We start from the raw sequence: 25,118 nt of genomic DNA on the forward strand, positions 1-25,118 counted from the left end.
ACTTTTATTAGTAGGTCTATGATCCAGTGGGTTTTAAATCGGGTTAGATTTTATTCGTCGTAGAATAGAAGAAGGCATTTAAATGCAACTAAGATCTTTCCAGATGTACAATTAGCTGCAACCCTTTACAAATTATTCAGACAATGGACCTTTTTCAACCATTCTGCATGTTTTTCAGATGTGTAGGCTAAGTAAGTAGCGTTTGAAATGCGATAGTCCGCTTTACAAAATAATCAATGTCAGGGCTCGCAAAGGTCCCGATATTTGAGAAAATAATGGTCATGCTGACGTCAGCAATAATTAGCAGCTTTTAAAATTTGAGATCTAACCAAATCATCTGAGTCCACTGTGAATATGGTCTATACAACTTAGAGTATTGATGAACTTTAAAATTTGCAAACTTGTCTTAATATATTGAGGGATTGTAGAGGTTTGGAAATCCACGAGACTACTCAACTGGTCCTAAAAAAAACAAGATGTATTTTGGGTAAGAGCAGGGTGTTTACATTTAGTATTATATATTTTTTGGCTTTATTATTTCGCTTTCTTTACGAAAAGTTACATGTATATCATTTTAACGTTGATATCATCAAACAAGGTATCATTACCGCCTACTAATTTTTCAGTAAATAAACATTTGACAAACCGGATATGTTCATCAAAATTGGATAAAAGATGCTCCTAATTTCAGAGAGATTAATAACTTTGCGTTTAGAAGAATTTTGCCGCCAAGCTCGACACCTTGTACCGTGGCCCTATAACTATCAGAAGTCGCAGCGCCGTTGAGAAGCAAATAGTCGTGGGGACGAGGTTGTTCTGCCGCATTAGGCTTGCGAGCGCAATTAGTCTGTCATTATGGAATCAGACTCACTAAAAAGAGGAAGACGCCCTGGAAACGAGGTTGAAGAAGCGAAGAGGTCCTGGGGACGAGAATTTTCACGGCACTTGTAAAAACACAAAAAATACACAGAGATCTCATGTTTATGAACAGGTGCTCAAACAGAACGAAATGGTCATCAAGTGTGTAAAACATATTTTATAAGTCAAAGAAAATGAAGTGTTATACTTCAAATTGTTAAAAAACTTGCTGTTAATATTTTTTGCGATAGAAATTTTCTTAAACCTCGTTTCCAGGGTGCTCATGATTTTTGACGTTAGCATTGATACTAAGTTTTTTAGTAGCAGAGTTTTTATAAATTATACAGTTAGCAGCTGTACAAAAAACTTTCATTCCTGTGATTTTCAGCCATGTTTTTAATTTTCTTAGATTATAAAAATAATGAGTAGGATCTTTTCAGTTTCATTAATATAATATATAAAACGCAATATGTTGAAACAACATGGCAAATATAAAAACAATGAGAACGCGTGTAAAGTATCATTCCCTCGTTTTTGCATTTAACATGTCGTTTGAAAAAACAAGGCAAACATTTTTTTCTGTAAACGGGTTTTTTATTTGCTTTTAGGAGCGGTAAAAATAAACCAGAAATATGAATGTCGTTCCAAGTTTAAATAAATTAACATATATTGATACAACTTGTAAAAATCATGGAATAATTTACATAATTTACAATTAATTATAAATAGCATACATTAATTACGATCCTCTCGGCTGCCGTATAAGTCCTTTTTTAGTCGTCAGAGCGCGAAAACAATCTTTTTACAATATGGCAGCCAAAAATCATCTCGAAACTTCATCCATCATATCAGATAAATGAGACGTTTTGGAAGGATTAATTTAAGAGCTCTCTTTAATAAGATTAAAATCTCGAAACAAAAAGACAAACGCAGGGCCGAACTGATACGAGATAGGCAGAATCAAACTTGATTAGGATATGTATTTTTGTACTCTCTTGGTTTCTTATTCCTTGTCACGAAAAGTAAAGACAATGAACAGTGTACTGTGGTTGTAGTTAAACTACTGCACATTACTGCGAAGCAAGTGTTTGTCTTGCTTATTCCCAGAAACAAGTACTTGTCTTGCTTATTCAACTGTTCACAATCTGCGATTTTTACAACCACTGAACTTGAAACTCAGGAGATTGGAAGAAAGAAATGGGCACTCGAGTGTCCATCAGTAAATAGAATTTAGAATTAACAATAGGATGCCGTAAAAGCTAGAATAGAAATCTATGATAAAATAAACGCCCCCATTCTGAAAGAATAAATATTATAAAAGTTGTATCCATTTGAGCATATCACTCTTCATCGCAGATACTTCTTACTCCCAATCACAGAATACTTATTTTTTCCCCAAGTCCAAGCCAGCTGGTACATCAAATATCTCTTTACCGTAGTACTTACCAGCCAGACTCCGCTCCGTCTTTATAAGCTGCTTCGCATTCTTTTGTGAGGTATTTTTTGGTGGTTTAGGACTATAAAGCAAAATTAAAAAGGTCATACAAATATAGGTTTTTAATGAGCATAGGTTGCACGTTACTGCCTTATCTCTTTCCCTGCAGTCGAGAAAAACACGAATACATAGCTTTTGTAGCTCCATGCGCACAATGAACGGACAAAATACACAGCTTCGCCACTCTTTTCATAGAGTCAAATTTGAGGGGATATAAGGAGTCTCTCTTATGAGAAAATGATGGTATTTATGCAAAAAAAAAAGAGATTTGAGGACTTTTGTGGAAGAAACTCTGGCATTAGAAAGTCACGTAAATACAGGTCGATTGATTTATGGGCGTGCAATGTCCCATTAAAATTTAAAAGTTATTTGCTCGCGTTTTTCCTGTGAAATTCGACCACGGTTGTCATCTAGTGAAATGTTTCAAATTACAGAAAATGGATTTCCCAGCATTCTTTGTCTGTATTTCTTAGTTCTAAACCTTTAATTTTCACATTGATAAACCGACTGCTATATATGAAAATTGTCACCATACATCTATGTTACCAGAAACCGAAACTAAAAAACGCTATCAACTGAAAGCAGATTTCCACTTTCAATCCACATACTGAAGGTTACATTACAATCAATATATCAACGCATTCCACCTCACTAATTGCTATTATGAAGATTAATCAGTTTGACATCAAAACAGCGTGTCACGTCCAAACGCCTATCTATCTCCATAGCATTGTATTCGGATTAATATCCGATTGACTATAATAACTTTTACTTGCTAGTCTGAGAATTAGTTTCTATTAAATAGTACCGCAGTAGCATACCGACGGTGAAAAGCAACTTCATATAGTCCTCTTTCATGAAGTTGAAATAATTAAAATAAAAGACTAGGGATGAAGTGTTTCATATAAATATGAAATATAATTAAAGCCCACTTTGTACGCAGATATTTCATTGTATAAGTTTTAGATTGATAACTTCATTTTATTTTAGGATGACCTGGGGACGAGGTTTATTTGTATATGGAGCTATATATAGTCGCACATACACGTCAAAAATGTCAGGTCGACGTATGGAAAGAGATTTTAATCAGATGATATGTGGGACAAACATTAAGACTGATACCTGTACAGTGCAAAAAACTTGAAAAGAAAACAAGCCTGAGTAGGTTAGTATACACTTCATCGTTGCGGTTTTAAAAGGATAAAAAGCGAGTAGAAAGAATTTTTTTTACAAAGTGAAGAAGAACAGCTGCTGTCTTGATTGGATGATGAGAAAAAACTTTACAAATTTTCCATTTTTGTCATTTAAGGTTGATCAGGATTTCATTCACTTAAACTAATTAAAAAAAAACTTGAAATTATGTTTGTTACCAAAATAGAGTATAAGAATTTATTGAATATTTTTTTATTATAATTCTCGATGTTCACGCCTGCCATTATGAGGCACATTCATCAAATTAGTCAGACAACGTTTGACCAACGATGCCTCGTGGAATTTCGTAACTCTCCACCACAGGTCGGATTCTCATTTCTTTTAACATAAATTTGTTTTCTTCTGCAAAGGAGATCATTTAATCTACCCGATAATTAGCTAAATCTCGCAATTTATCCCATGGGATAATTTTTGCTTGAAGTTACGCTATAAAAATAAAGCTACATGTACACCACAGAAAAAAAAAGTTGCAACATAAAAATTTTGAGAGAATTTCTTGGTTTCACAGAATACGACCTGATAACACGATAGAAAACTTGTTATGACCGAGTAATATTTTCTTCACTCTAAACCGTGGTGCATATTTTTTATTTATTTTTTGCCTGTGTACACCAAGCTTTAATCTAAACATAATATCTCAGAATATCATTAAAGTGTTTTGCGAATAAACTCAAACCAAGTAAGGAAGAAATTTCAAAAGTAAAGGAGCAGAAAGAAAGAACTCTGAATAGCTTCCAATTTTCCTTCATTAGATTCGAAAAACATGCATGTCGTACGCGTGCATCGAAACAAAGTGGCGCTAATACTGTTACTAACCATGCTTCTCGTAACAACGATGCTTCAGTCGATACAATTGTTGCTACAAAATCAAGTTATGAACGTTAGAATCGCCATTAAAAGAATGTCAGACGACGCGCTGCGAGAAAACGAAATTTTAAAACAACGCGGTGAGTTACATAAACAATCGATTGAAAGTAGCAACAAAGATGTTACAGACGGCGAGATTTTTTCGCCACGAAAAACAAATTCGTTGGCAAAAAATAAAGTTGAGTTTAGTGAAAGCTTTGACTCAACATCAACGGGGTACACACTGCTGATATTAACGTTCGGAGGTATGGAACTAACAATATCATTGGATGCTTTAAACAACAACAATGGCGTCATTTACTGGCATGAACCAATGAAAATATGGGAAAGAATACATGAGCGTTGGTCAGGTAGTGACTTGAAAATTTACAAAACTGACCCATTGAGAAATTTCAAGTACTCTAATCCTAACAGCATTGTTTATAACAGCACAGCCGAATTCTACAACGAACTTTTCTCGTGTCGATTTTCATTAAAAATCGAACCTTTTATCTCTGAAGCTGCGAAGATATGTCCGGACTTGCTAGTTCAGTCCGGTGCAATAAGCAAGCTGTTGGGGTGTTTCCAACAAAAAGCTCAATACACATGCGCAGTGTCAAAAGCTACGGCAACGGAAATGAACAAAATGTGTAGTATGAAAAAGCACAATGTTATTGTTAAGGAGAGCGAAGAGAGCTTACACAGTCTGCAGATATTACATCAAAATTTAAAAGACAACATCAGGCGTTCTCTAAAAGTATTACATTTAGTTCGCGATCCACGAGGTGTTTTATTCGACTTTTCGCATCATGGTCGTGTACCTACAAATGTATTTAGAACTGATTTCCGCGAACAAGTCGAATTTGTCTGTAACCGTTTAATTACCGATTTCACTTTTGGCGAGAAAAAGTTACGTTTTACGAACGAATATGCATTGTATCGATACGAAGATGTCGAAATAAACTTCGAAAAAATATTTCGTAATGTATTAAAAATAAAAACATCGCAATCCGAGTATAGTCGTGAAAAACGAATAAACTATACAAAACTTAACGCAAATTGGTGGAGAAAAAATATACCAATGCAGTTCTCCGCCTCCGTTGAAAATATATGCTGGGAAAGCATAACTTCCTTACATTACGCTTTTGTCGGCTTGCAAGAAGAACGCATGCGGGGAAGTGCTCCGCTGATAGACTAGCATGTGTATGTTATGTATAAAAATAAAATAAATATATTAGTTTCTTAGAAAAAAATTAGGCGGTGTGAAGGATAATGTGCTCCCTCTCCTTAGATAATTTTATTTGAACAATGTAAAGGACTTTAGGCTTGCACTGTTAAATTTGACTGGAAAAAGTACTTTCAAATTAGGCGGTGAGAGAGAGAAATCCTCTCCTTCTTAGATAGTTTTCATGTAAACAATGTAAAGGACTTTTAAAACATGCAATGTTAAAAGCACTTACGCACTATTTACACCGAATAACGATGATTGTTGAAGTGTGATTTTTTCCTCTACAATGGAGGGTTTGTGCGCTTCATCGTAGGCGATTTTTTTCGCCTTGTTGACACAATTAGGGCAGGTAATTTCACCAGTCACTAAATTAAAAAACACTTTAAATTGATTGTGTTCGATTAAAAATAATCAGGAAAATATACAATACCTTCTGTTTACGGAACAGCTTTGACAGACAAAAGCATTTGAAGTAAATGACTTGCCAATTTCAACAGGCTAGCCTCGTTTTAAAGTTGAGACAATAACCTTCTACTTAATTGTCCGCTTTCATTGTCGTTCTTGTTATAATTTTATTTTTAATAAAAATTATGCGACATATATTATTTTGTCTGTTCGAAAAGCCAACTTTATGTAAGCACCAAAGTAGAGGAACCTAGGATCCCAAGTCCGCTCACATAGCATTTCTAATTGTTTGTGGTTGCGATCTATCCGCGATCTATCCGCCCTTTTTCCGCCCAATATATTTTGCCGGGTTATTGTTTTCCACACAAGCCAAAATGGCTGTGCAAAAATTTCTCATTTACCAATATGAAGAGGGCTTTTGTTGTACACGCAAGAGATTTTGCTCAACAAACGAAGTTTTTCTAATCATACAACTGTTTCACAAGAATTAAGAACAGTAAAAGACACATACAACCCTTCTGAAAAGCCACAGGAAATCCAGCTGCTCTTGCGCAGTGGAAGGGGGTATCGTTCTTTTTGTTGACAGCGTCAAAGTCGACGTCGTGCTGACGTAAGCAGTTTATGATTTCTGCTGACTTGGCATACATGCAGGCGTAATGAGCAATTGTATTGCCTGAATCTAAAAAAAGAAATAAAAAGTATATACGTGTTAGAAAATAACAGTGGCAATACCATTCTCCTAAAACCAGATTTTTAGTGAGAAATGCAACGAATTGTATTGTAACGCCTTTTAGCTGCAGAGCACTACTTAGGCGATGCTGTTTTACCATTTCAAAAAATGGCCGAAAAACAGCTATTTTTCCAAAGCATTATGAACAAGATTGTAGGTTATTGTATAACGTGTTTTAGAGTTGGGCTACCTAACAGTAATCAACATGAACCGTCCAGATCTTTTCCTCAGCCACTATTCGCTGATTACGTGTTACTAAAAATGGAACTTTACAAAAATGGATTCAATTTACTGTCCTCAAAAGTAAACAGACAAATTCCTACCGTCAACTCTGTCAACATCTGCGTTGTTTTCCAAAATCCAATGCAGACAGTCGACAAATCCTGATGCAGCTGCGAAATGTGCAACAGTGCGACCATGTTTGTCTGTATCAGTTACCATGCAACCAGATTGCAACAAAAACTTCACACAAGACACCATACCATGTTTAGCTGCTACGTGGACAGGCGTCACTCCTTTAGCGTCACAACATCGAATGTCGGTATTTTTTCTATAAAAACATTTGAGACAATTGACGGCGCCGGTTTGAGCGGCAAGATGAATAGCTGAACGTCCTTCTTTGTCAGTTTTTGAAAGCAAAGTTGGCTGCTTCTGTAACAGCAAACTATAACAACAATAAAACTTTCAAATTACTTACAGGTTTAAACTTTTACTTTCTACGCAGATGGAAAACTCCGCAATACTTCAACATTAATAATCTGCCTCTGCGCGGTTGTGCTACGCACGCATACAGTGAGATATATAAAGGACGAGCGAACCTGTGGATCTACCCTAGTTTATCGACTAGTCTCCTTTATTAGTGCGTACAAACCACGGGTGTAGTTTGTACGCATGATAAAGAGCTGCCTAAAATACGCACGACGGGCGATAATGTACAATTGTGGACAATAATATTGAGACAAAGGCAGTTTTTTACTCATTATTAAAATATGGACAAAACAGCCAAACAGTCAATACTACTTTTGCACTCACGTAGGCCAGACAAACAGCGTTGAAAAGTTGCTAGTCACATTCTTTAGCACGCCCGCGCACCGAAATAATTCACGTCGGGGAACACGAAGGCCCCGAAATTCCTGACTAATGGCCTTGCTTACGTCAGCAACAATTAACACATTATAAGAATTTCGAATTTACCAAATAACCAAGTCCAAAGTCCACTTCAAACATTGACAAGTTCAAGATGTGCGAATCTAATATAGAATGAGCCTGCACAATTACTTGTGGTGGCGAAATTCGAAGTTCGTTGTCTTGTCCCAACATATTTTGACACGATTGTTTTGACCCCTTTTGACCCCTTAATAAAATTTGTCCGCATCTCGAACTCCGCTCTCTCGAACTCCACCATCTTAAACTGATTTTTTGGGTCATAGCGTCGAATTACAGGTGTTATCTTGAACTTTTCAGAAAATATCGCTCATAGAAACAAGCTGACGAAGAAGGCTTTTGTTAGTGTGTTCGAATGCTATTTCAGTTTTTGAATTTTTATAAGTTTTTATTAAGGTAGTGTTGTATTCTTTTAGCATCGTTTTCTTCTTAGTTATACCTCAAAACATATTAACACTCTGCTATCTTAAATTTTCTTTTGGTAAAATTTCTATCTCGAAAACCGCACTGTCTCGGACTTTTTACCCGACATAGCGAGACTAGACTGTATTATCGCAATTACGAACACACGAAATGCGATACATTAAAGACGGAAGAATCCGCGGACTTTTCCGCTGGGCTATATCATAATGCGCGATTACTCGTTTGTACACTAAAGATTTCCTTATAAGGATGATCCTTACCCTTATAAGGATGATCGTTACTCTTATAAAGATGATCCTTACCCTTATAAGGATGATCCTTACCCTTACAAGGATGATCGTTACCCTTATAAGGATGATCCTTACGCTTATAAGGATGATCCTTACCCTTATAAGGATGATCCTTACACTTATAAGGTAATCGTTACCCTTATAAGGATGATCCTTACGCTTATAAGGATGATCCTTACACTTATAAGGATGATCGTTACCCTTATAAGGATGATCCTTACGCTTATAAGGATGATCCTTACCCTTATAAGGATGATCCTTACCCTTATAAGGATGATTCTTACTCTTATAAGGATGATCCTTACTCTTATAAGGATGATTCTAAATATTTTCTTTTGAAATACATATTATGGCACAACGAAAAGAACTGATAGGTCGACAGTTAACGACAGTCGACAGTTTGTTTTTCAAAACCACACAACAAACAACAATTTTCTTACTTCGCCACATCGCTATGGTCTGACATGACAGCTAGATCTAAACATGATCTATGGTTTCCATCGACGAGTCCAATATCAGCGCCATTGTGCAGTAGAATTTTTAAACACCTCAATTCGCCATGGAATGAAGCAACATGAGCGCATGATTGACCTGCACGAAAAAAAAATATATATAAACATAAGATTTATTACGTTTTTATCCCTTCAATATTAGTGATAAAACATCAATGAAGAAAAGATTCCCACACAATGGAATACAACAGCTACAAAGAGGTTGTGTTGATGAAGTTTTTAAACTTCAAATTTCTTTAAAACCAACTCTTGCAGCGTGCGCTACGTGACTTCATCTTTACTAAATTTTTTGTGTGTTATCCTCACACAAGCGTCATTCCACGCATTATATGTAAGATCTACTTTAACGCAGTCGAAACATTCACGGAAACTAGAAAAATAACATTGGCGAACGCTCCCTTTTAAAGTTTGTCTTGAGAACTAACTTTTAAGGATGATCATTTCAATGCATTCTACAATACCGAACATAAATTGTTGCAAAGAAGGGCAAAATTTATAAATCGTGACCACAAGTAATTGAGAAAGCCATTTCTATGTATGAGACACGCACTCTGAACTTGTCACAGTTGACTTGTCATTGTTCACAGTGGACTTCGGACTTCGGATCTTCGGTTATTTGGTTAGATCCAAAATCTTAAAATGTTCTAATTTGTGGTTACGTCTGATTCATGTAGGGGGTTGCTCCACAATGCAAATATTGCAGGGAATGGTGCTAGCGCATTTTCGACGTTGGTTCCTAAGCCTACACCCCTGCCTAAGTAGAACCTTTGCAAAACTGTAACGATAAACCACACGATATTGGATCAGTTCGAGTAGATTACGTTTTACTACATTGGACTATAAGAAATGAGGTGGGAAGTGATAAAACCAAGAAATATTTTATTAAACAAAAAGAATTTTCAAAATTATTTTGCGGGCCTAAATTTCGCGATTTCGGCTAAAAATAGTGAGTTTCTTAGCCAAACGTTTTTTTCTTCCAGTCTTCATTCATATTGATTTCTATGTAATTGCATTTTACACATTTTTCACTATCTGAAAATACTGAAAATTTTAAATTTCACACGTGTCAATTTGACCCAAATATCTTTTGCGAACAATAACTAATAATTTGTGATCAATTTGTGATCAAAAGTGAAGTGGTATTGCTTTCACAAGGGATGAGCAACTCAGTCAAATGTCAATAACTAACATGTCAATAACTGACATGTCAACAACTTACATGTCATCCGAGTCGAATGGTAACGTATAAACAAAAATTCTGAGTTACGCTGGCAAGCTTGTGCGGACATGTTTTAAGTAACTTGAACTTACAAAAGATTTTCTCTAATTTTTTTTAAAAGTTGGCTACTGTTTTTGTATTTGTATGGAAGCATACAATCGTGAAAAAACAACATGTAAATTGTCGACGTAAAAGAAACTGAATTATTAGAAAAACTGAAATATAAACGCACAGAAAGAAAAAGGTTATATTCATACCATTTGAATTCTGATCACTAAACTTTAATCCCAAAAACAAAAACAGAGTTTAAGTGCAAAACCAGCTCAAAAAACCCAAAAAAGAACGTTCTCTTACAAATCAAACTATAACATACAGTTTACCTTGGTTATCCAAACAATTTATGTCATCAGTAAATGCAACTAAATATTGTACAACATCCGGCCATCCAATGCATGCATCATGTAATGGCAATCGTCCATCACTGTTTCGTTTATTTGCATCTGCACCATACTGAAAAACAGAAATAACATTAAAAAATATATAATAGTTTGTAAGAAAGATTTTTGCCTTTTTTCGCGAAAATTTGTTCTGGGAGACAAAAAATGACCATTCGTAAAAGTTTATTCAGTACAAACTTTCAAATCTTTGAAGAAATTCATCTACTACTTGTTTTAATAAATCTAACATTAAAAGTTATTTTCACCTTCAAATCGCCAGATATCTTTATTATAATACCTGTATACGTCTGTCCGTCATGCAAAATGGTACCGCAAGTAGCAAGACGCACGCAATGCTGTATAAAAAGTTCTCTGCAATATAGACTTATATTTGCATAGATAAAAATATGTTCCAAAAAAAATCCAATAACAGTCCCTGGAAATGACCTCTTCCTTTTTCTATCGTTAGCAATGCTGTTGTATTGCATGTTAGTTTTAGCAAGAATTAAACTGGAAAATGACGCCTTAGACAGATAACCAGGTATTAGTAAAAGAGACCGAGAGTACTGCTAATAATTAAATACTCTAGATTAAAAAAAACTTAGCTTAAAAAGGGGTCTTACAGCAAGTAATTCTTTTACAATATCCAAATGTCCATACTGAGCTGCATAATGCAGTGCGGTGCATTGAACTCTGTGTTTTCCAACCAATTTATTGATACTCTCCAAGTTAGCTTGTAAACTTTTGATCACACCTTCCAAATCACCTTTCTCGCATGCATTACAAAGATCCATTTTTACGGGGGCATGTTTACAAATTATTTTTTTCTAAAAGATAAGTATGGAAAGTTAATCAGAGATGCTTCATTGAAAGTATGTGACATTGTTTAATCAAACTAATCGTATGTGATGAGATTGTTTACATATGTTATGATGCAAAAGAAAGCTAATTTAAAATTTATTTCACGTATCAGAAATTACTTCAACTAGTGCCACAAAAAGCGTTGTTAAATAAATATGTAAAAGTTTATCCTAATACTTGAATATTATATATTACATATAACATATACGTATTACATCAGCGCTTTTTAAGAAGTTATATGCATACTCTCTACAATCAATCAATAAAATTCCAATAAAGCATGATGCAAATATTTACCACTCGTTTGTCTTATTTTTGGTGTGCAATACCAGTGTCCAAAGTTTAAATACAAAAAAACTAAAAGTGAATAATCAACGTAACTAACCAGTGTTTTGCTCCGATACCAAGACAATTTAACCTGCTACCCAACAGTCCAAAACTCAGACCAAATGAGAGTTTGTTTCTCTTTGATACACAACAATTTTCAGTTAATTTGTTTCATTCATTTTTATTTTTATTATTATTATTATTAGTTTATTACTTTGATAAGAACGGCTACCGCAACAAAATGCACTACTGGTTTATATAATGGAAAAGCTATCAATTTATTTATTAGTTAATTTATTTATTCCTTAATCTCACTCACCTACCTTAACACCCAGAGTTTCTTAATTTTTTTTGTTTCTTACATTGCCTCCTATATAACCCTAACCCATGCAAATTTCAACACAAAAATTGCAACCTCAAATGTATTGTTAGCTGCATTGGCAACTAGTCTAAAATGACATCCTGCCTATAACATATTCTGATAAAAGTAACATCTTAGATAAAGACAAAACATGGATTTTATAAAAAATGAAGAAATCAGAAGAAGTAATAACTTCCACATGTTCAGGATTTTGTGCCTTATGTCAACCCATGGTAAAAAAATCTACGGCATCCATAAAGTCATAAAATGACCCAGGTTATAAAACCATTTTTACATGTGGAAACTACATCCATACTTTCTTCAAGACTTCCAAATTTGGATTTTTGTTAACACATGTAGAACAATGAAATTAACATCTGAGTATTTTTCCCCCAAAAAAAAGACTAGACTTTGAATAATCGGAAAATCGTAAATATAAAAAAGGGTACCAATGTAATACAAAATAGTGTAGAAAATAAAATTATCTTAATTTAAAGCGTGCCGAAACAAAAATGCAGAAAACAAATACAAATTCAAAGACAAAACTAATTATGCAATTTAAGTAGCTTAAAACAGAATTTATAAAAACACAAGGTATATAGTAAAATATTTAATTAAGAGGTCGAGAAAATTCTGGGGCAAGTTTGACTCTATAAAAATATATAAATAATAAAATAGCTCTTTAGTAATATAAGTTAAGTCTTCTTTTTTTCACACTTTGATCGATCCCCATCTTGAGTTAGAGACGATGCTTGATGAAATGGATTAAAACATTCATTTTCAAAATTTATCATATCAGTACTTTCTGTTGAGTCATCATTTGGAACCATTTGTAGTTTCCCCACAGTCACAGAGGAGAGATATTCATCTAATGTTTCTTCGGTGCAACGAGCAACGAAACGTATAAAAGGTCTCACATCACCTAAATTTGCAGTTTGCAGGTACTCATAGTAATCATAACGTTGTTCTTTACGAATGATAACAGGCGGATACCCTGCTCGCATTAAAAATAAATTCATTAATAACCGTGAAGTCCTGCCGTTACCGTCTAAAAACGGATGTATATACACTAACTTGTAGTGGGCTAATGTCGCTAATTCAATTGGATGTAACAGTTTAATATCAGGTGACATCAGCCATTTTTGAAACGCATCTAAGTATTTGTGCATTTCCATTGGGCTTGGAGGTACGTGATCTCCAACATACACTTGCGTTTGTCTGTAATAACCCGCATCTAAGGGACTGGAGTAGCCCAAAACACGTTTGTGTATTTGAAGAATGTCATCTAAAGAGACTGGAGCATTACTTAACAATGTCATATTTATATATTTTAAAGCAGCGTCCATTCCGAGAACTTCGTTATGTTCTATCACACTTTTCCCACCAACAGCTATACCCGTTTCAACGATAGATCTTGTCATGGATAACGTCATTGTATTTCCTTCAATTCCGTTACTATGATAAATATGCTTATAATATGCTTCCAGCTTAGCCCGTGTTAATGCTGCATTTCCTTCAGGTATTTTCATTAAGGCTTCACGTTTCTGTTCTATGCGCTGGAGCATTTTTAAGTCCATTTCCCGAACTCTGGGCAAGCATCTTTTTCTGTTTTTATTTGCTTTTAAATGGCCTGGTTCAGAAGCTAATGCCAGGGCATAGTGATGTTCGGCAATAATAATATCTGTCTTTTCAATACCTTCACCATAATAATTTAAAATGTCCGGATGTTTGGGGTTAAGCGATTTACACTGTCGTAAAAGTTTCATAGCTTTATCGATGTTTCCAATCTTTTTAAAGTGCAGAGCCTTGTGAAGAATTGCACTTACTTCATGTTTTAAAATGAAATCTAAAGGCAGAAAAAATCATAAGAATTTGTTTGTTGCTAGTGGTTACGAAGGTTGGTTGGGACTAAATGCAACTAATAACAAGACTAAATATGCCGTATTATATGTTTTCAGGCCATAGTCTTGTGAAGAACATATTGAGAAAAATAAGGATAGCATTTGTCAAAGAAGTTCAGAACATCGAGGCTGAAACTAAAACACACTATTCTTAAAAAACAGCGTGTATATCCTAGAAAAGAATTTACATAAACTGTAAAAAGTATTTTTTTTTCGTTGTAACTCTTTTTAACACTACAGACTTTGTGATTCAGTGTTGATGTTGTTATAAAAAACCTAAACCTAAAACCCAACGTTACGTTACGATCATTTGAAATATATGCACGGCACGTTTGCGCATTGGGAAAGTTGCTGTATGCAATAGACTAAATAGCTAATTTGGTATGATGCATTAGAAACTGAACGTTGTGTAAATTTTGTGAAACCTAATGTCTGGTAACCATTTTCCCTGGTGTACTTCTAGCACGGCAGAGCAAGTATATTCAGCTAGTATAATATATTTATTTAGTATGCAACTGTCAACATAATAATGCATTTATATATTATAAAAGTCACCACTTACCATTGTCGTTTTTCTGCAATTCTTTTGTAGGTAGAACGGCCACACTAAAAGATTTCTTGCCTGGTTCAACTAACGTCAACAAAGCTAGTGAAGTTCCATTGGTATTTCCTTGTGTACAACTAAACTTAATCCATTGCAAAACTGACAATACATCTCGGTATTCAAACTTCTGCAATACCAAGGCCAGTAAGAAACCAACCAAAACATATCCAAAGTATATAAAGCTCGACTTTAAAACCATGTTATCAAATCTAAGGTCATTGTCTTTTTAGAACTATAAATATGCATAAAGTTATGTATTACAATGTCAATTTTTAATGTAATATTGTACAATAACAGGGAATAAGAAAATAACGGTTTCTTTTTTAATTTTTTAGAAACTTGAAGAAAAAATATTAAAAAAAGTAATGTTTTATAAAACAACCACAGCCATGCTAACCACATTATTCTGGGGCATTCCTCTTTGTGAGCAACACTAAATTAAATACATTCTCTGTTAGCATTTTCTATTTCATAAATACTTCGCTGGTTTTAGTATATGGCAATGCTGTGGAAATCACTCCGCCAATGACTTCTATAGCACTTGTGACTTCTATAGCACTTGTTTTATAAATCTTGATATTGACAAAATAAATGAATTTAAAACAAAATAATTTTTTTCTTTGTTTTGTTTTTTGCACCAGTGTGGTACCTTTCATAGATTTATTTAGCCTAGTCATTCTAGGGAGTGTGAGTGCGATTTGGGTGAGCTGTTTTTATGTCTTATGGCATGCATTAAATTAAGCAAACGTTATTCCTTATATATTACTCCTTGTTTTCGTCTGGTAGACGATAGTTTATTTGACAATTTGAATAAAATAGATGAATTCATTCAGTAAGAAAAACATCAGCTAGTACCACTCACTGTTACAAAATATCAAACATCTTGAGCTCAAATAATAACCAACTTGACGTACATAACCAATCAACAGCTATTAATACTTCCAGTTCCACACAGTCTTCCACCCGCTCTTCATTTTTTTCCGGAGGAATTTTAACAAATGTACATTTAATTTTAATACAAATACTCCACCAGCGAAACAACAAAGAATTGAATTTTAAAACTATTTTGAAATATTCAATTTTTAAAAGTTTTATTGTATATTGTTTATTTTTTAACGAGTTGTGGACCGAATGTCTGTGTACGTTCGAAATATAAAGAAAGTTACATGGTTTCCACCTAAGCCTTGTTTTTGGTAAAGACCCCTGGACTCTAAAACCTTTTATGATTATGAAACTCGCATGGACCTTACTGTGTTGGGTCCATGACATCATGATCTTGGTCTATATTTTCCCTTGTAGACCGGCTAAACGGTTAACAAGCCATTAATATAGCAATTTCATCAAAACTTTTCATAGGCATACTTACTTATTTACTTAGTTTTGATAGCATTTAAATACAGTATAAATCTGCCCTTCTGTTTGCTGTGAGCCCTAGATGAGGGTTTCATCACGTTTTGTTTCAAATGAAAAGCACACATGAGTTATATCTTATTGTTAATAACGTTTCCTGAGAATTTGAAAGAAATTGATACAATGAAAGTTAAAAAAACTGGAGAAAACATGCTTTCTTCCCTAACAAACTCTTATAAAAACACGTTTTTTACCTCCTTTCTTCCGATTTTGTAAAACGATGGAGAGCCGTAGGATTGCATGTACAATTGATAGATGTACAATTTGTGCTGGCCGTAGATTAGTGGTTATAGCTCTCATACTCTGTGCGGGAGACTGGGGTTCGATTCCTCTTGACAGCGATTCAACATGGGCAAGTGAATGTTACCATAGCTCCGGGTTAACCCAAGCAATGTGAGGAAAATTGGGGAGATGTACACTGTGTGAGTCGTTGGATGTTGCCGGGAGTTCTCTAGTAGAACGCGGGCTCTAATTGGGTCTGCGTAGCTTAAAATGAGCATGAAATACTCTAGGAATCCCCATCTAAGCCATGGCCCCTCCTGGAAATAATAAACAGGGTATATCCCTCAATATTTGTGAGGCTAACCATGTGAAATATGCACTTTTATCTATCTATCATACAGATACGGATAATCTTTTCTGGTAATGAAAGTTTACAAAAATTGAACTGAATAAATACAAGGAAGTATAACAAACTATCACAACCAGCAGGGGACCTCATTATCATTACCTATGTCAAGTCATCATTAACGGAGCTCAGGATAACAGGACCTGGACCTATCTATCTCTCTATTTTCAGTCAGTATGAGCATAAATTAAATCAATCTGGCTCTGTTGTTGTAGAATAGTTAGTTTTAATAGTTATTTATCTATAGGCAAATTAAATAAGAAAGTTAGCTGGCTAGCTAACTATTTAAAAAAGAAAAATTCAGAAAAATACGTCACTTATTCAAAAACATGAGTTTTCAAAACTAAGGAACAGGATTGAGTCTGAGAAGTGTTTTACACTTGGAAGAGAAGTGTTTTGGAACGGAAAAGAAGTCATTAGGAGGAAAAAAGTGAAGAGTTTATAAGAAGTAAGAAGAGAAGTAGTGTCGGCCAGCTTAAGGAGAGAAGTGAGGCATTCGTATACCCAAAGGCTCTGATTTATCATTTTAAATTTTGTAAAAGAAAATAATGAAAAAGGCATTTAACATCCGAGGTTTAAAAAATTTAAAAAAACGATTTAGGTTTGCCAGCGACGCTGGCTACATTTTTGTTTCTTCCGTATGCAACACATCGTTCTGGTTTGTTTACATGACCATATGAATTTTTTGTTTTGCTGACGTATGTATTTAGAAGTTTTGTGTAAATGTACTCAATTAAAAATAACTAAAATAAACTGGATTCGTGGACGTACCGACCCTCAATCCTTATATTAGAGGTATTTGCGTTTTACTTTTAGTAAAAGAACATATCAATTTTAGAAGGCAGTTCCCTTGCATTGCAGGTTGTCTTTTCTTGTTTCACAAGACCGAAAGTCATTGCATGCGATCAGAAGTAGAAAGCTACCAAATCACGGCCAAGTAAAAAGTAATTTTACATCTTCTACAAAATGGATGAGGAATACGATGTAATTGTTCTTGGTACAGGTCTTACAGAATGTATTTTAAGTGGAATTATGTCAAAAAGTGGGAAGAAAGTACTGCATATGGACAGAAACAACTATTATGGAGCTGAAAGTGCTTCTATGACCCCTTTACAAGATTTGTACAAATTGTTTGGTCAATCCTTGGAAACTGACGACAAATATGGAAGAGGAAGGGACTGGAATGTAGACTTGATCCCCAAGTTTATCATGGCACATGGAGAGTTGACAAAGCTTTTGATACACACTGATGTCACAAGATATTTGGAATTTAAACAAATCGAAGGTAGCTATGTATACAAAAGAGGGGCTAACGTTTTTAAAGTTCCTGCCAGTGATAAAGAGGCTCTTGCAACAAGTCTAATGGGAATATTCGAAAAAAGAAGATTCAGAAACTTTTTAGTTTGGGCTATGGCATTAGAGTTTGATAATCCTCAAACTTTTAATGGGGTAGATCCTGAAAAAACAACCATGGAGGAGGTTTACAAAAAGTTCAAACTAGATCAAAATACAGCTGACTTTACAGGTCATGCAATTTGTTTATTCACTAATGATTCCTACTTAAAGGAACCATGTAAAGATGCAGTAAAAAGATTAAAGTTGTATTATGATTCACTGTCAAGTTATGGAAAATCCCCATATTTGTACCCACTTTATGGCTTGGGAGAATTACCACAAGGATTTGCTCGACTAAGTGCTGTGTATGGTGGAACATACATGTTGGACAAGCCAGTTGAAGAGATTGTGTATGAAGATGGAAAGGTTGTGGGTGTAAAGTCCGGTGGAGAAGTTGCAAAGACAAAAATGGTTATTGCTGATCCATCATATTTTCCTGATCGTGTAAAGAAGGTTTCACAAGTTGTGCGAGCTATTTGTCTGTTAAAACACACTGTTGCAAAAGCTGGAAACTCACCATCCTTCCAATTGATTGTGCCTGCAAACCAAGCTGATAGAAGATCTGGTCTGGATTTTTTACTTTTTTTACGTGTAGTATGGTGAATCTATGTACACCATAATGGTGTACTAAAACAAATTTCCGTACTAATCAAGGTTTTTGGGGATTTCAGGCAGATTGTAGAAATTAAGTACTATGAAATGTGAAATTTGATATTGCAAAAGCTAATACCTGCTAATAATCAAAACCCATGTTTTATATTGAAAATAACATTTTCAATCTTTTATAAAAATTATTGCTTGTTGTATGTATTTCTTTAACACTCCAAAATAGTGTAATACGTTTGATTGGGAAATTTTATTGATTTTATTGATTTTGAAAATAATAAATTGTGGTCATAGAAGCTTTATTAAAAATTTCCAATTTTCCAATAAAAGATAATTGGTCATTTTATGTTTCTTCTTTTAAAAGTTTTTTTCTGTTTAAAGTATATTTCTGTCAATCAAAGGTATTGGAAGTGTGATTTACTCTACTTCTAGATATTTATGTTGGTGTTTTGGGCAATCAGAATCAAGTGGCATCAAAAGATTACTACTTAGGGTTTGTTAGTACAACTGTTGAAACAAGTAATCCAGAAGCTGAGCTTAAACTTGGCCTCGATTTGTTAGAACCCATCGAACACAAATTTGTAACTGTTAAAGATGTTTTCCATCCTACAGATGATGGAAAAGCTTCTCAGGTTTGTCTTTTGACTTTTTAATTTTATTTAATTTGATTTTGAGATAATTTTTTCAAATGTATACTTGTCTTAGGAAATTTAGCCTGCTAAAATTGCATATCCCCTAAGTTTATTTTTACAAATACTTCAGGGCATAATGAACAAAGTCTTAATTTTTACTTTAGTTTAGCTCAAATGTCAGCAATGTGAGTGTAAGTGAAATGCAGATCTTTAGAAAATGTTTTTGTACTAGGCAGTTTTACATACAGTCAGGCAAGAATAAAAATTTTTTCAATCAGAAACCAATCTATAAGAAACCGTTTAGTTTAGATCAGCCAAATTTTAAGAAAGTTTCTTAAAAAAATGAAAAGGCTAAAAAGATTTTAAACAGAAATTTATACATATGGCAAACACAATATATCAAGATCATAGTAAGTCTCCTAAAGGCACATATAAAATATTTCAAATTTTCTGAATTTTAAGAAACTCCACAGGCTAAATTAAATGCTTAGGTTTCTTATTAAAACGTGTATTATGCAACTCTCATATTTGGATAACGTAATTTCATGGCTGAAATAGAATTTTTAATGTAATTTTAACAATGTTGTGGGGTGATTTTAGGTGTTTGTATCAAGATCTTATGATGCTACCAGCCATTTTGAAACAACTTGTGAAGATATTAAAGATATTTACCAGCGTGTGTTTGGCGAAAAGTTTGATTTCGAGAAAGTAAAATCTACAGAATTGAATGAATGAACTGGAAAGGTTAATTATTACAACTAGTGCTTGGAAAAATAAAACAATTGATTGAAAATTTAACCATTTGTTCTAAGACATTTGACCACGTTAAATAATAAATAAATAAAATTATTGTAGTAGCAAATATTTTCTGTGAAGGAGGATTTTTTTATTTTAAAATATTTTCTTATGTATGTATTTAGAGGGGATTTACGACGAGTACTCCCTGCTATTAGGCTTGTTTAGATTCTTTAAGAAAACGATTTTTTTTCAACCAACTGGTAAAGATAAAGGCTTATATCTTTTTCTACTGATAAAATCTCCACGTTATCTAAGCAGGCAACCCAGTTGTGTTATCTCTCAAACCATTTAGTATAGATAATTGTTATAACGGCGCTTCATTATAATTTCAAATTGGGAAATTATGAAATTTAGTTGAAATATATTCTGCATTTCATCTTTCATTTGTCTGACTATTTTGTAATAAAAAAGCCATGGGTACTAAGTATTGTATTTAAAAACAAGTCGCAGTTTTCATGACTTTTAAAACGTGTCGTTACAATTTGTTAACCTCAAATTTCGATGCACGATATTTTTATGAGCACGGTGAACTGCGGAATACAATAGCACGAAGGAGCCAATCGCAAATATGACGTTTTTTCTACCATACGAAAACTGATCGGCTGATCTCCATTAAGCGAATTTTGGCCGCTTAGGCTCTAGCGATGCCCATAGGGGTAACGAGATTTATTCTGCAGAAGAATAAAAACCGCTTATAGTCGCTTTGTTCACTCGGATCTCAAAATTTGCTTAATGCAGAGTCATTGTTAAGGGCATTATTTTTTTACGAGCATAGCAGAATATCGATATTGCATTTGAACGTATTAGATGCGAAGAGCTCTTGGAATTGAAAAATGAAACATGCGCTGGGAGCAAAGAAAATCAACCTTAAAAACCAGCACGAGAGAAGGGCCAGCTTGTCTGTCAAGCCAGTTCATAGCTACATAAACAACCCCTAAATCGAACCTGGGAAAGAGGTTGTGTAGGTACAATCAGTTAATGGTTTCTGATAGGCGTAGAAACAAAACAGTGTTAAAATCACGGTATATTTACACCTTCACAAAAAGACAAGTACGATAATTAGTGACATGTGCTAACACTTATCCTCCACGGAGGATCCGGGGTCAGAGCGGGGTCAGACTCTTAACAATTGACTCCTTCCAAAATAGCTGTACGAGTTTCTATATAAACCCCGCATGAAGCTTCAGAACGGCTCTTAGGACTCCGATTAGTCATGTGATCATTAATTTTCATCAGCCAATTAGATTTCTCACAAACGCTACGCATAAAAACTTTGGCGTAGCGGTAAGCCGCTGAACTTTCTATAATTATAATCGCTATCTATAAAATGCTTCTTAGTTTTTCCAAAAAATATGATAAAAACAACGTTACATGATACAATACAAAAATGTTGTAAAAAAAAAACTAGTAATGGCTACACACACATTCTTACGTCGCATTTTAAGAGACGAACTCGGTAAAACAAAAATGCCGAATCGGCAAGCAACCTAAAACATGGTTGTTTCTGAAAGACCTTTCACTGAAGTTTCACTTCATCTTACTTAAATATAAACCTACGTTAGTTCACCATAAATTAAATAAACCCAACAATGTATATACCAAGTTGTCGTTCAATGACGACGTACGACATTTATGCACGACGTTTGACGAGTCCAGATCTACAAGCGTCCGCGTGTTAAATGACATCGAGCAAAAAACTCAAACAACAAAAAAGCACCAATCAGAATTGTTTTGACGGTTCGGTAAAGGGAGGCATGTTTATTGCGACACACTGAACAGCGCACGTTGAGGAGTTGTTGATGTCGGGTTTGGTTTTCCGTACGAACCAGGTGACGCGTATCCTGGTGATTGGTAGGGTGGACTGTATTGATGATACGGCGGTGGAGAGTGATGCATGACGTACGGCGATGGCACCATAACGGCGGCTGGCTGACGTCCTTTGAATATCGCATGATATAAAATAAGAATCAAAATAATAGTCGCTATGATGACGGTGTAAGCGAAAATCCAAACGCCATCAGTACCGACAATACTACTATAAAACGACTTTAAAGTGCCGACGGGCTTAGCAACTCCGACGTTACAAGAGCCTTTCTTCAACGCTTCTCCTCGGATTGAAACCGGTACGGTTTTAAAAACTCGCGTTACAGAGCTATAGAACTTAACAGTGACGTTAGTATCCGATGTTGGAATTTCTAACAATGATACTTTGTACTTCTGTCGGGAATTTGAATACGACTCGACCAGTTCGACGTCAATAATAGATGAATCAGTAGTTGCCTACAAAAAACGTTTTAAGCATATAAACCACAGATAATAGAAACCATGTCCACAACTTTCGGCACATTAGAAAGGCATTTAAGATCAAACAATTTTTCTTCACTCACTACGGTTCTATGGTGTAATGGTTAGCACTCTGGACTTTGAATCCAGCGATCCGAGTTCAAATCTCGGTAGAACCTAAATTTTTTATTTCTTTATTTCCTTATTCAATCACAACGCCAGCAAAATAAATATTATTTTTAAAAATAATTTCACTTTTCAACTTCAAATTCAAGAGGTAGTGATTGCAAGAGTTCAATTTTAGTACTGACAACATCAGCCACCCACTAGAAAATATTTTTGAAGATGAGCTAGCAAAAATCTATTCCCAATTTTGACACTGCAGTATAAAATTACATAAAAAAGACAAAATTATAAACTCCAGATTGCACCTTTTTCCATCCTTCCCTCCCTTCCTTTCTCTTTCCTCCATTGACTACTCCCCTGAAAGATTAGATACAATGTTCCTACCTTGATGGTGGAGAGCTGTCCATCCGAACCATATAAATCGAAAGACTGTGTCAATTGTCCACTTCCCAAATTTAGGGTTGCGTCTTCAACATACACATGCGGAACGAAACGAATTTCAGCGGGTGGCGATTCATAATACGTGCCCGATTTTTTATCGACTAACTTCACTGCCAGAAGTAAATTCCTATCCAACGTGCTCACAGATTTCTCGCGAGTGCTCGATAAGTCGCGAGTGGTAAACGCACACGCAGGTTTACCGTTCACATAGACACCGTCCACGTCAAAAATATCCGTCACACGCAGATCACAGTTGTCATCCGACCATTTTGCGACACAAGAAAAAGGGATCTGTATCTGTTTCGATGACGTCACTTCTGTGTTGGCACAACGTCGACTCGCTTCAGACTCGCTGTTCATCGATACATAAAAGAATCTGTTTTGTTGAGCGTTCGACACGTACAGATAATTGTCGTGGTCGATAATTTCTGGTAGGCCTTTTGGCGGGGTTACAGACACCTGATAAATACATAAACAGCAATTCACAAAACAAAAAAGTAAGTGTGACCACAGCAATTGTGAGTAGGTCATGGTGAGTTACAGAAGGTGTCTGAGCATTCGAAACATTCGCATCGCAGAAAAGTCAAAAACCTTTCTTTGCATGGGAAAGAAGAAAAACTGAACTTTCCACTGTATAGAGTTTTCACTGTATTCTGTTTTACACAAACTATTTTTGCAGAGTTATTGTAAGAAATTCGTCCTGCCTTAATGAAATAAACATTTCCTGCCTAATGACGCCTATACCTAACATCGAACTAGAATTTTTTGTCTTAATTTCGGCAAAGGGTCAAGAATAATACCATAAACTGATTCTAGTAGCGTCCGTCGTATGTCAAAAATCCTAAAAAATGTTTATATTTTCTGTATAATAAATTATTACCAGTACAGATTATAGACCTGGCATTTTATTTTCCACACAAAGACGGGATAAAGCAAGTTTTCTGGTCACACGGAAATTATATCAAAAGTTCCATTAAGTCCTTAAACCCTGTTAAAATGGACTGCAATTATACTAACCTCTGTATATGTGTTAACACCGTTCCCATTAAAATACACCATAGCAGATCCAGTGGACATTCCTACCATGACACCAGAGTCTTGATTGACAGATACTTCACTACCAGGGGTACTCCATAAGCCGTTGGCTAAGATAGAAAAGCATTTTTGACAAAGATTAGGTGCGAAAAGACATTGTTTCGTATTTTTGGGGGAAAATTAATATCAACTATCACGTATACGCCTTTTAGATACGTAAATATAAACAAAAGTTTTTCTTTTAGACCTATACTGCTAAAAGTACCAGCCGGACAGATCCGACGTCAGTTACTCGGCAAGTTATGTTAACTTGCGTAGACCCTGGGAGTGCCATCGCCAAATTGCACATTTTTTTAACCCAACCAGTACATACCTTTGCCTGCTGTGGTAAGACACTCCATCGCACCTAGCACCACGGTCACCTTTGCAGGTGTAATTCCTGCACCGATCTTTACCCGAATATAATCTGATATAGCTGGGTTTTCCTTATCCCAAACCTGAAAGAAATGGCAAGTGATGAAATCTGGGGTCCTGAAATTAGTACCAGTATAAAAAAATATAGAATTCGCGTTTGTAGGGAATTTATAATAACACCTTACTTTCAGTATCGCCTCTCCAACACTTGCACCTCTTAAAGAATATGTGGCATTTTCGTTGTCTGGTACTACATGGATAACATCAGATCTAAAATAAAAACGAAATGTAATGAATAAAATAGACACACAAAAGAAAAAAGAGACAGGCGCAAACAATTTCTATTTTATAGACGAACTTGTTCTCACTATTTGTTTGTCTTAACAACTGGTAACTCACAATACATGTGCATACATAGTTTTTTGATAAAATTTATTTCTCCAATCATAATTTATTCACTAAACCTTGCAATACTTT

At 34.9% G+C, this 25,118-nt stretch overlaps 5 protein-coding genes and 1 non-coding gene across 6 annotated transcripts in view; 3 read left to right on the forward strand and 3 right to left on the reverse strand.

Moving 5' to 3' along the window:
- Nucleotides 1–1,495: 1,495 nt before the first annotated feature.
- LOC130629107 (serine/threonine-protein phosphatase 6 regulatory ankyrin repeat subunit B-like) lies at nt 1,496–12,203 on the reverse strand. The gene is made up of 8 exons (XM_057442213.1): nt 12,066–12,203; nt 11,443–11,646; nt 10,763–10,892; nt 9,092–9,242; nt 7,098–7,438; nt 6,556–6,723; nt 5,872–6,004; nt 1,496–2,375 (listed from the first exon to the last, which is right to left on the reverse strand). The coding sequence occupies exons 2-8, from the start codon at nt 11,611–11,613 to the stop codon at nt 2,243–2,245; spliced, it is 1,227 nt and encodes a 408-aa protein (XP_057298196.1). The 5' UTR covers nt 11,614–11,646; nt 12,066–12,203; the 3' UTR covers nt 1,496–2,242.
- Nucleotides 3,241–5,856, forward strand: LOC130629106 (uncharacterized). Its single transcript, XM_057442212.1, has 2 exons — nt 3,241–3,518; nt 4,318–5,856. The coding sequence occupies exon 2, from the start codon at nt 4,329–4,331 to the stop codon at nt 5,607–5,609; it is 1,281 nt and encodes a 426-aa protein (XP_057298195.1). The 5' UTR covers nt 3,241–3,518; nt 4,318–4,328; the 3' UTR covers nt 5,610–5,856.
- Nucleotides 12,066–15,124, reverse strand: LOC130629104 (protein adenylyltransferase Fic-like). Its single transcript, XM_057442210.1, has 2 exons — nt 14,832–15,124; nt 12,066–14,214 (listed from the first exon to the last, which is right to left on the reverse strand). Exons 1-2 carry the CDS (start codon nt 15,070–15,072, stop codon nt 13,064–13,066), a joined length of 1,392 nt encoding a protein of 463 aa, XP_057298193.1. The 5' UTR covers nt 15,073–15,124; the 3' UTR covers nt 12,066–13,063.
- Nucleotides 15,125–17,750: 2,626 nt separating this feature from the next.
- On the forward strand, nt 17,751–20,725 carry LOC130629105 (rab GDP dissociation inhibitor beta-like). The gene is made up of 3 exons (XM_057442211.1): nt 17,751–18,871; nt 19,345–19,544; nt 20,145–20,725. The coding sequence occupies exons 1-3, from the start codon at nt 17,878–17,880 to the stop codon at nt 20,277–20,279; spliced, it is 1,329 nt and encodes a 442-aa protein (XP_057298194.1). The 5' UTR covers nt 17,751–17,877; the 3' UTR covers nt 20,280–20,725.
- A 628-nt stretch (nt 20,726–21,353) lies between these two features.
- Nucleotides 21,354–25,118, reverse strand: part of LOC130629103 (nuclear pore membrane glycoprotein 210-like) — a 31,096-nt gene continuing 27,331 nt past the window's right edge. Inside the window, exons 33-37 of the mRNA XM_057442209.1 lie at nt 24,827–24,911; nt 24,601–24,724; nt 24,210–24,337; nt 23,136–23,651; nt 21,354–22,622 (exon numbers count right to left, since the gene is read on the reverse strand). Of these exons, the coding sequence (XP_057298192.1) occupies nt 22,101–22,622; nt 23,136–23,651; nt 24,210–24,337; nt 24,601–24,724; nt 24,827–24,911 (1,375 nt within the window). The 3' untranslated portion in view covers nt 21,354–22,100. The remainder of the gene's footprint in view (nt 22,623–23,135; nt 23,652–24,209; nt 24,338–24,600; nt 24,725–24,826; nt 24,912–25,118) is intronic.
- Trnaq-uug (transfer RNA glutamine (anticodon UUG)) lies at nt 22,733–22,804 on the forward strand. Its single transcript has one exon. It is a non-coding gene; the product is annotated as a tRNA-Gln (tRNA).

The sequence above is a fragment of the Hydractinia symbiolongicarpus genome, chromosome 15 (genome assembly GCF_029227915.1).
Source record: "Hydractinia symbiolongicarpus strain clone_291-10 chromosome 15, HSymV2.1, whole genome shotgun sequence".
Taxonomy (NCBI): domain Eukaryota; kingdom Metazoa; phylum Cnidaria; class Hydrozoa; order Anthoathecata; family Hydractiniidae; genus Hydractinia; species Hydractinia symbiolongicarpus.

Excerpts from the sequence above, each read along its gene's own strand:
- LOC130629104 (XM_057442210.1), bottom strand. The coding sequence starts at position 15,072 with ATGGTTTTAAAGTCGAGCTTTATATACTTTGGATATGTTTTGGTTGGT. Across the intron at positions 14,215-14,831 it reads ATTGCAGAAAAACGACAATG|ATTTCATTTTAAAACATGAA; the intron begins GTAAGTGGTGAC and ends TTCTGCCTTTAG.
- LOC130629106 (XM_057442212.1), top strand. The coding sequence starts at position 4,329 with ATGCATGTCGTACGCGTGCATCGAAACAAAGTGGCGCTAATACTGTTA.
- LOC130629107 (XM_057442213.1), bottom strand. The coding sequence starts at position 11,613 with ATGGATCTTTGTAATGCATGCGAGAAAGGTGATTTGGAAGGTGTGATC. Across the intron at positions 9,243-10,762 it reads AAATTGTTTGGATAACCAAG|GTCAATCATGCGCTCATGTT; the intron begins GTAAACTGTATG and ends TTTTTCGTGCAG. Across the intron at positions 2,376-5,871 it reads TTATTCGGTGTAAATAGTGC|TCCTAAACCACCAAAAAATA; the intron begins GTAAGTGCTTTT and ends TTTGCTTTATAG.
- LOC130629105 (XM_057442211.1), top strand. The coding sequence starts at position 17,878 with ATGGATGAGGAATACGATGTAATTGTTCTTGGTACAGGTCTTACAGAA. Across the intron at positions 18,872-19,344 it reads CCAAGCTGATAGAAGATCTG|ATATTTATGTTGGTGTTTTG; the intron begins GTCTGGATTTTT and ends CTCTACTTCTAG. Across the intron at positions 19,545-20,144 it reads ATGATGGAAAAGCTTCTCAG|GTGTTTGTATCAAGATCTTA; the intron begins GTTTGTCTTTTG and ends GGGTGATTTTAG.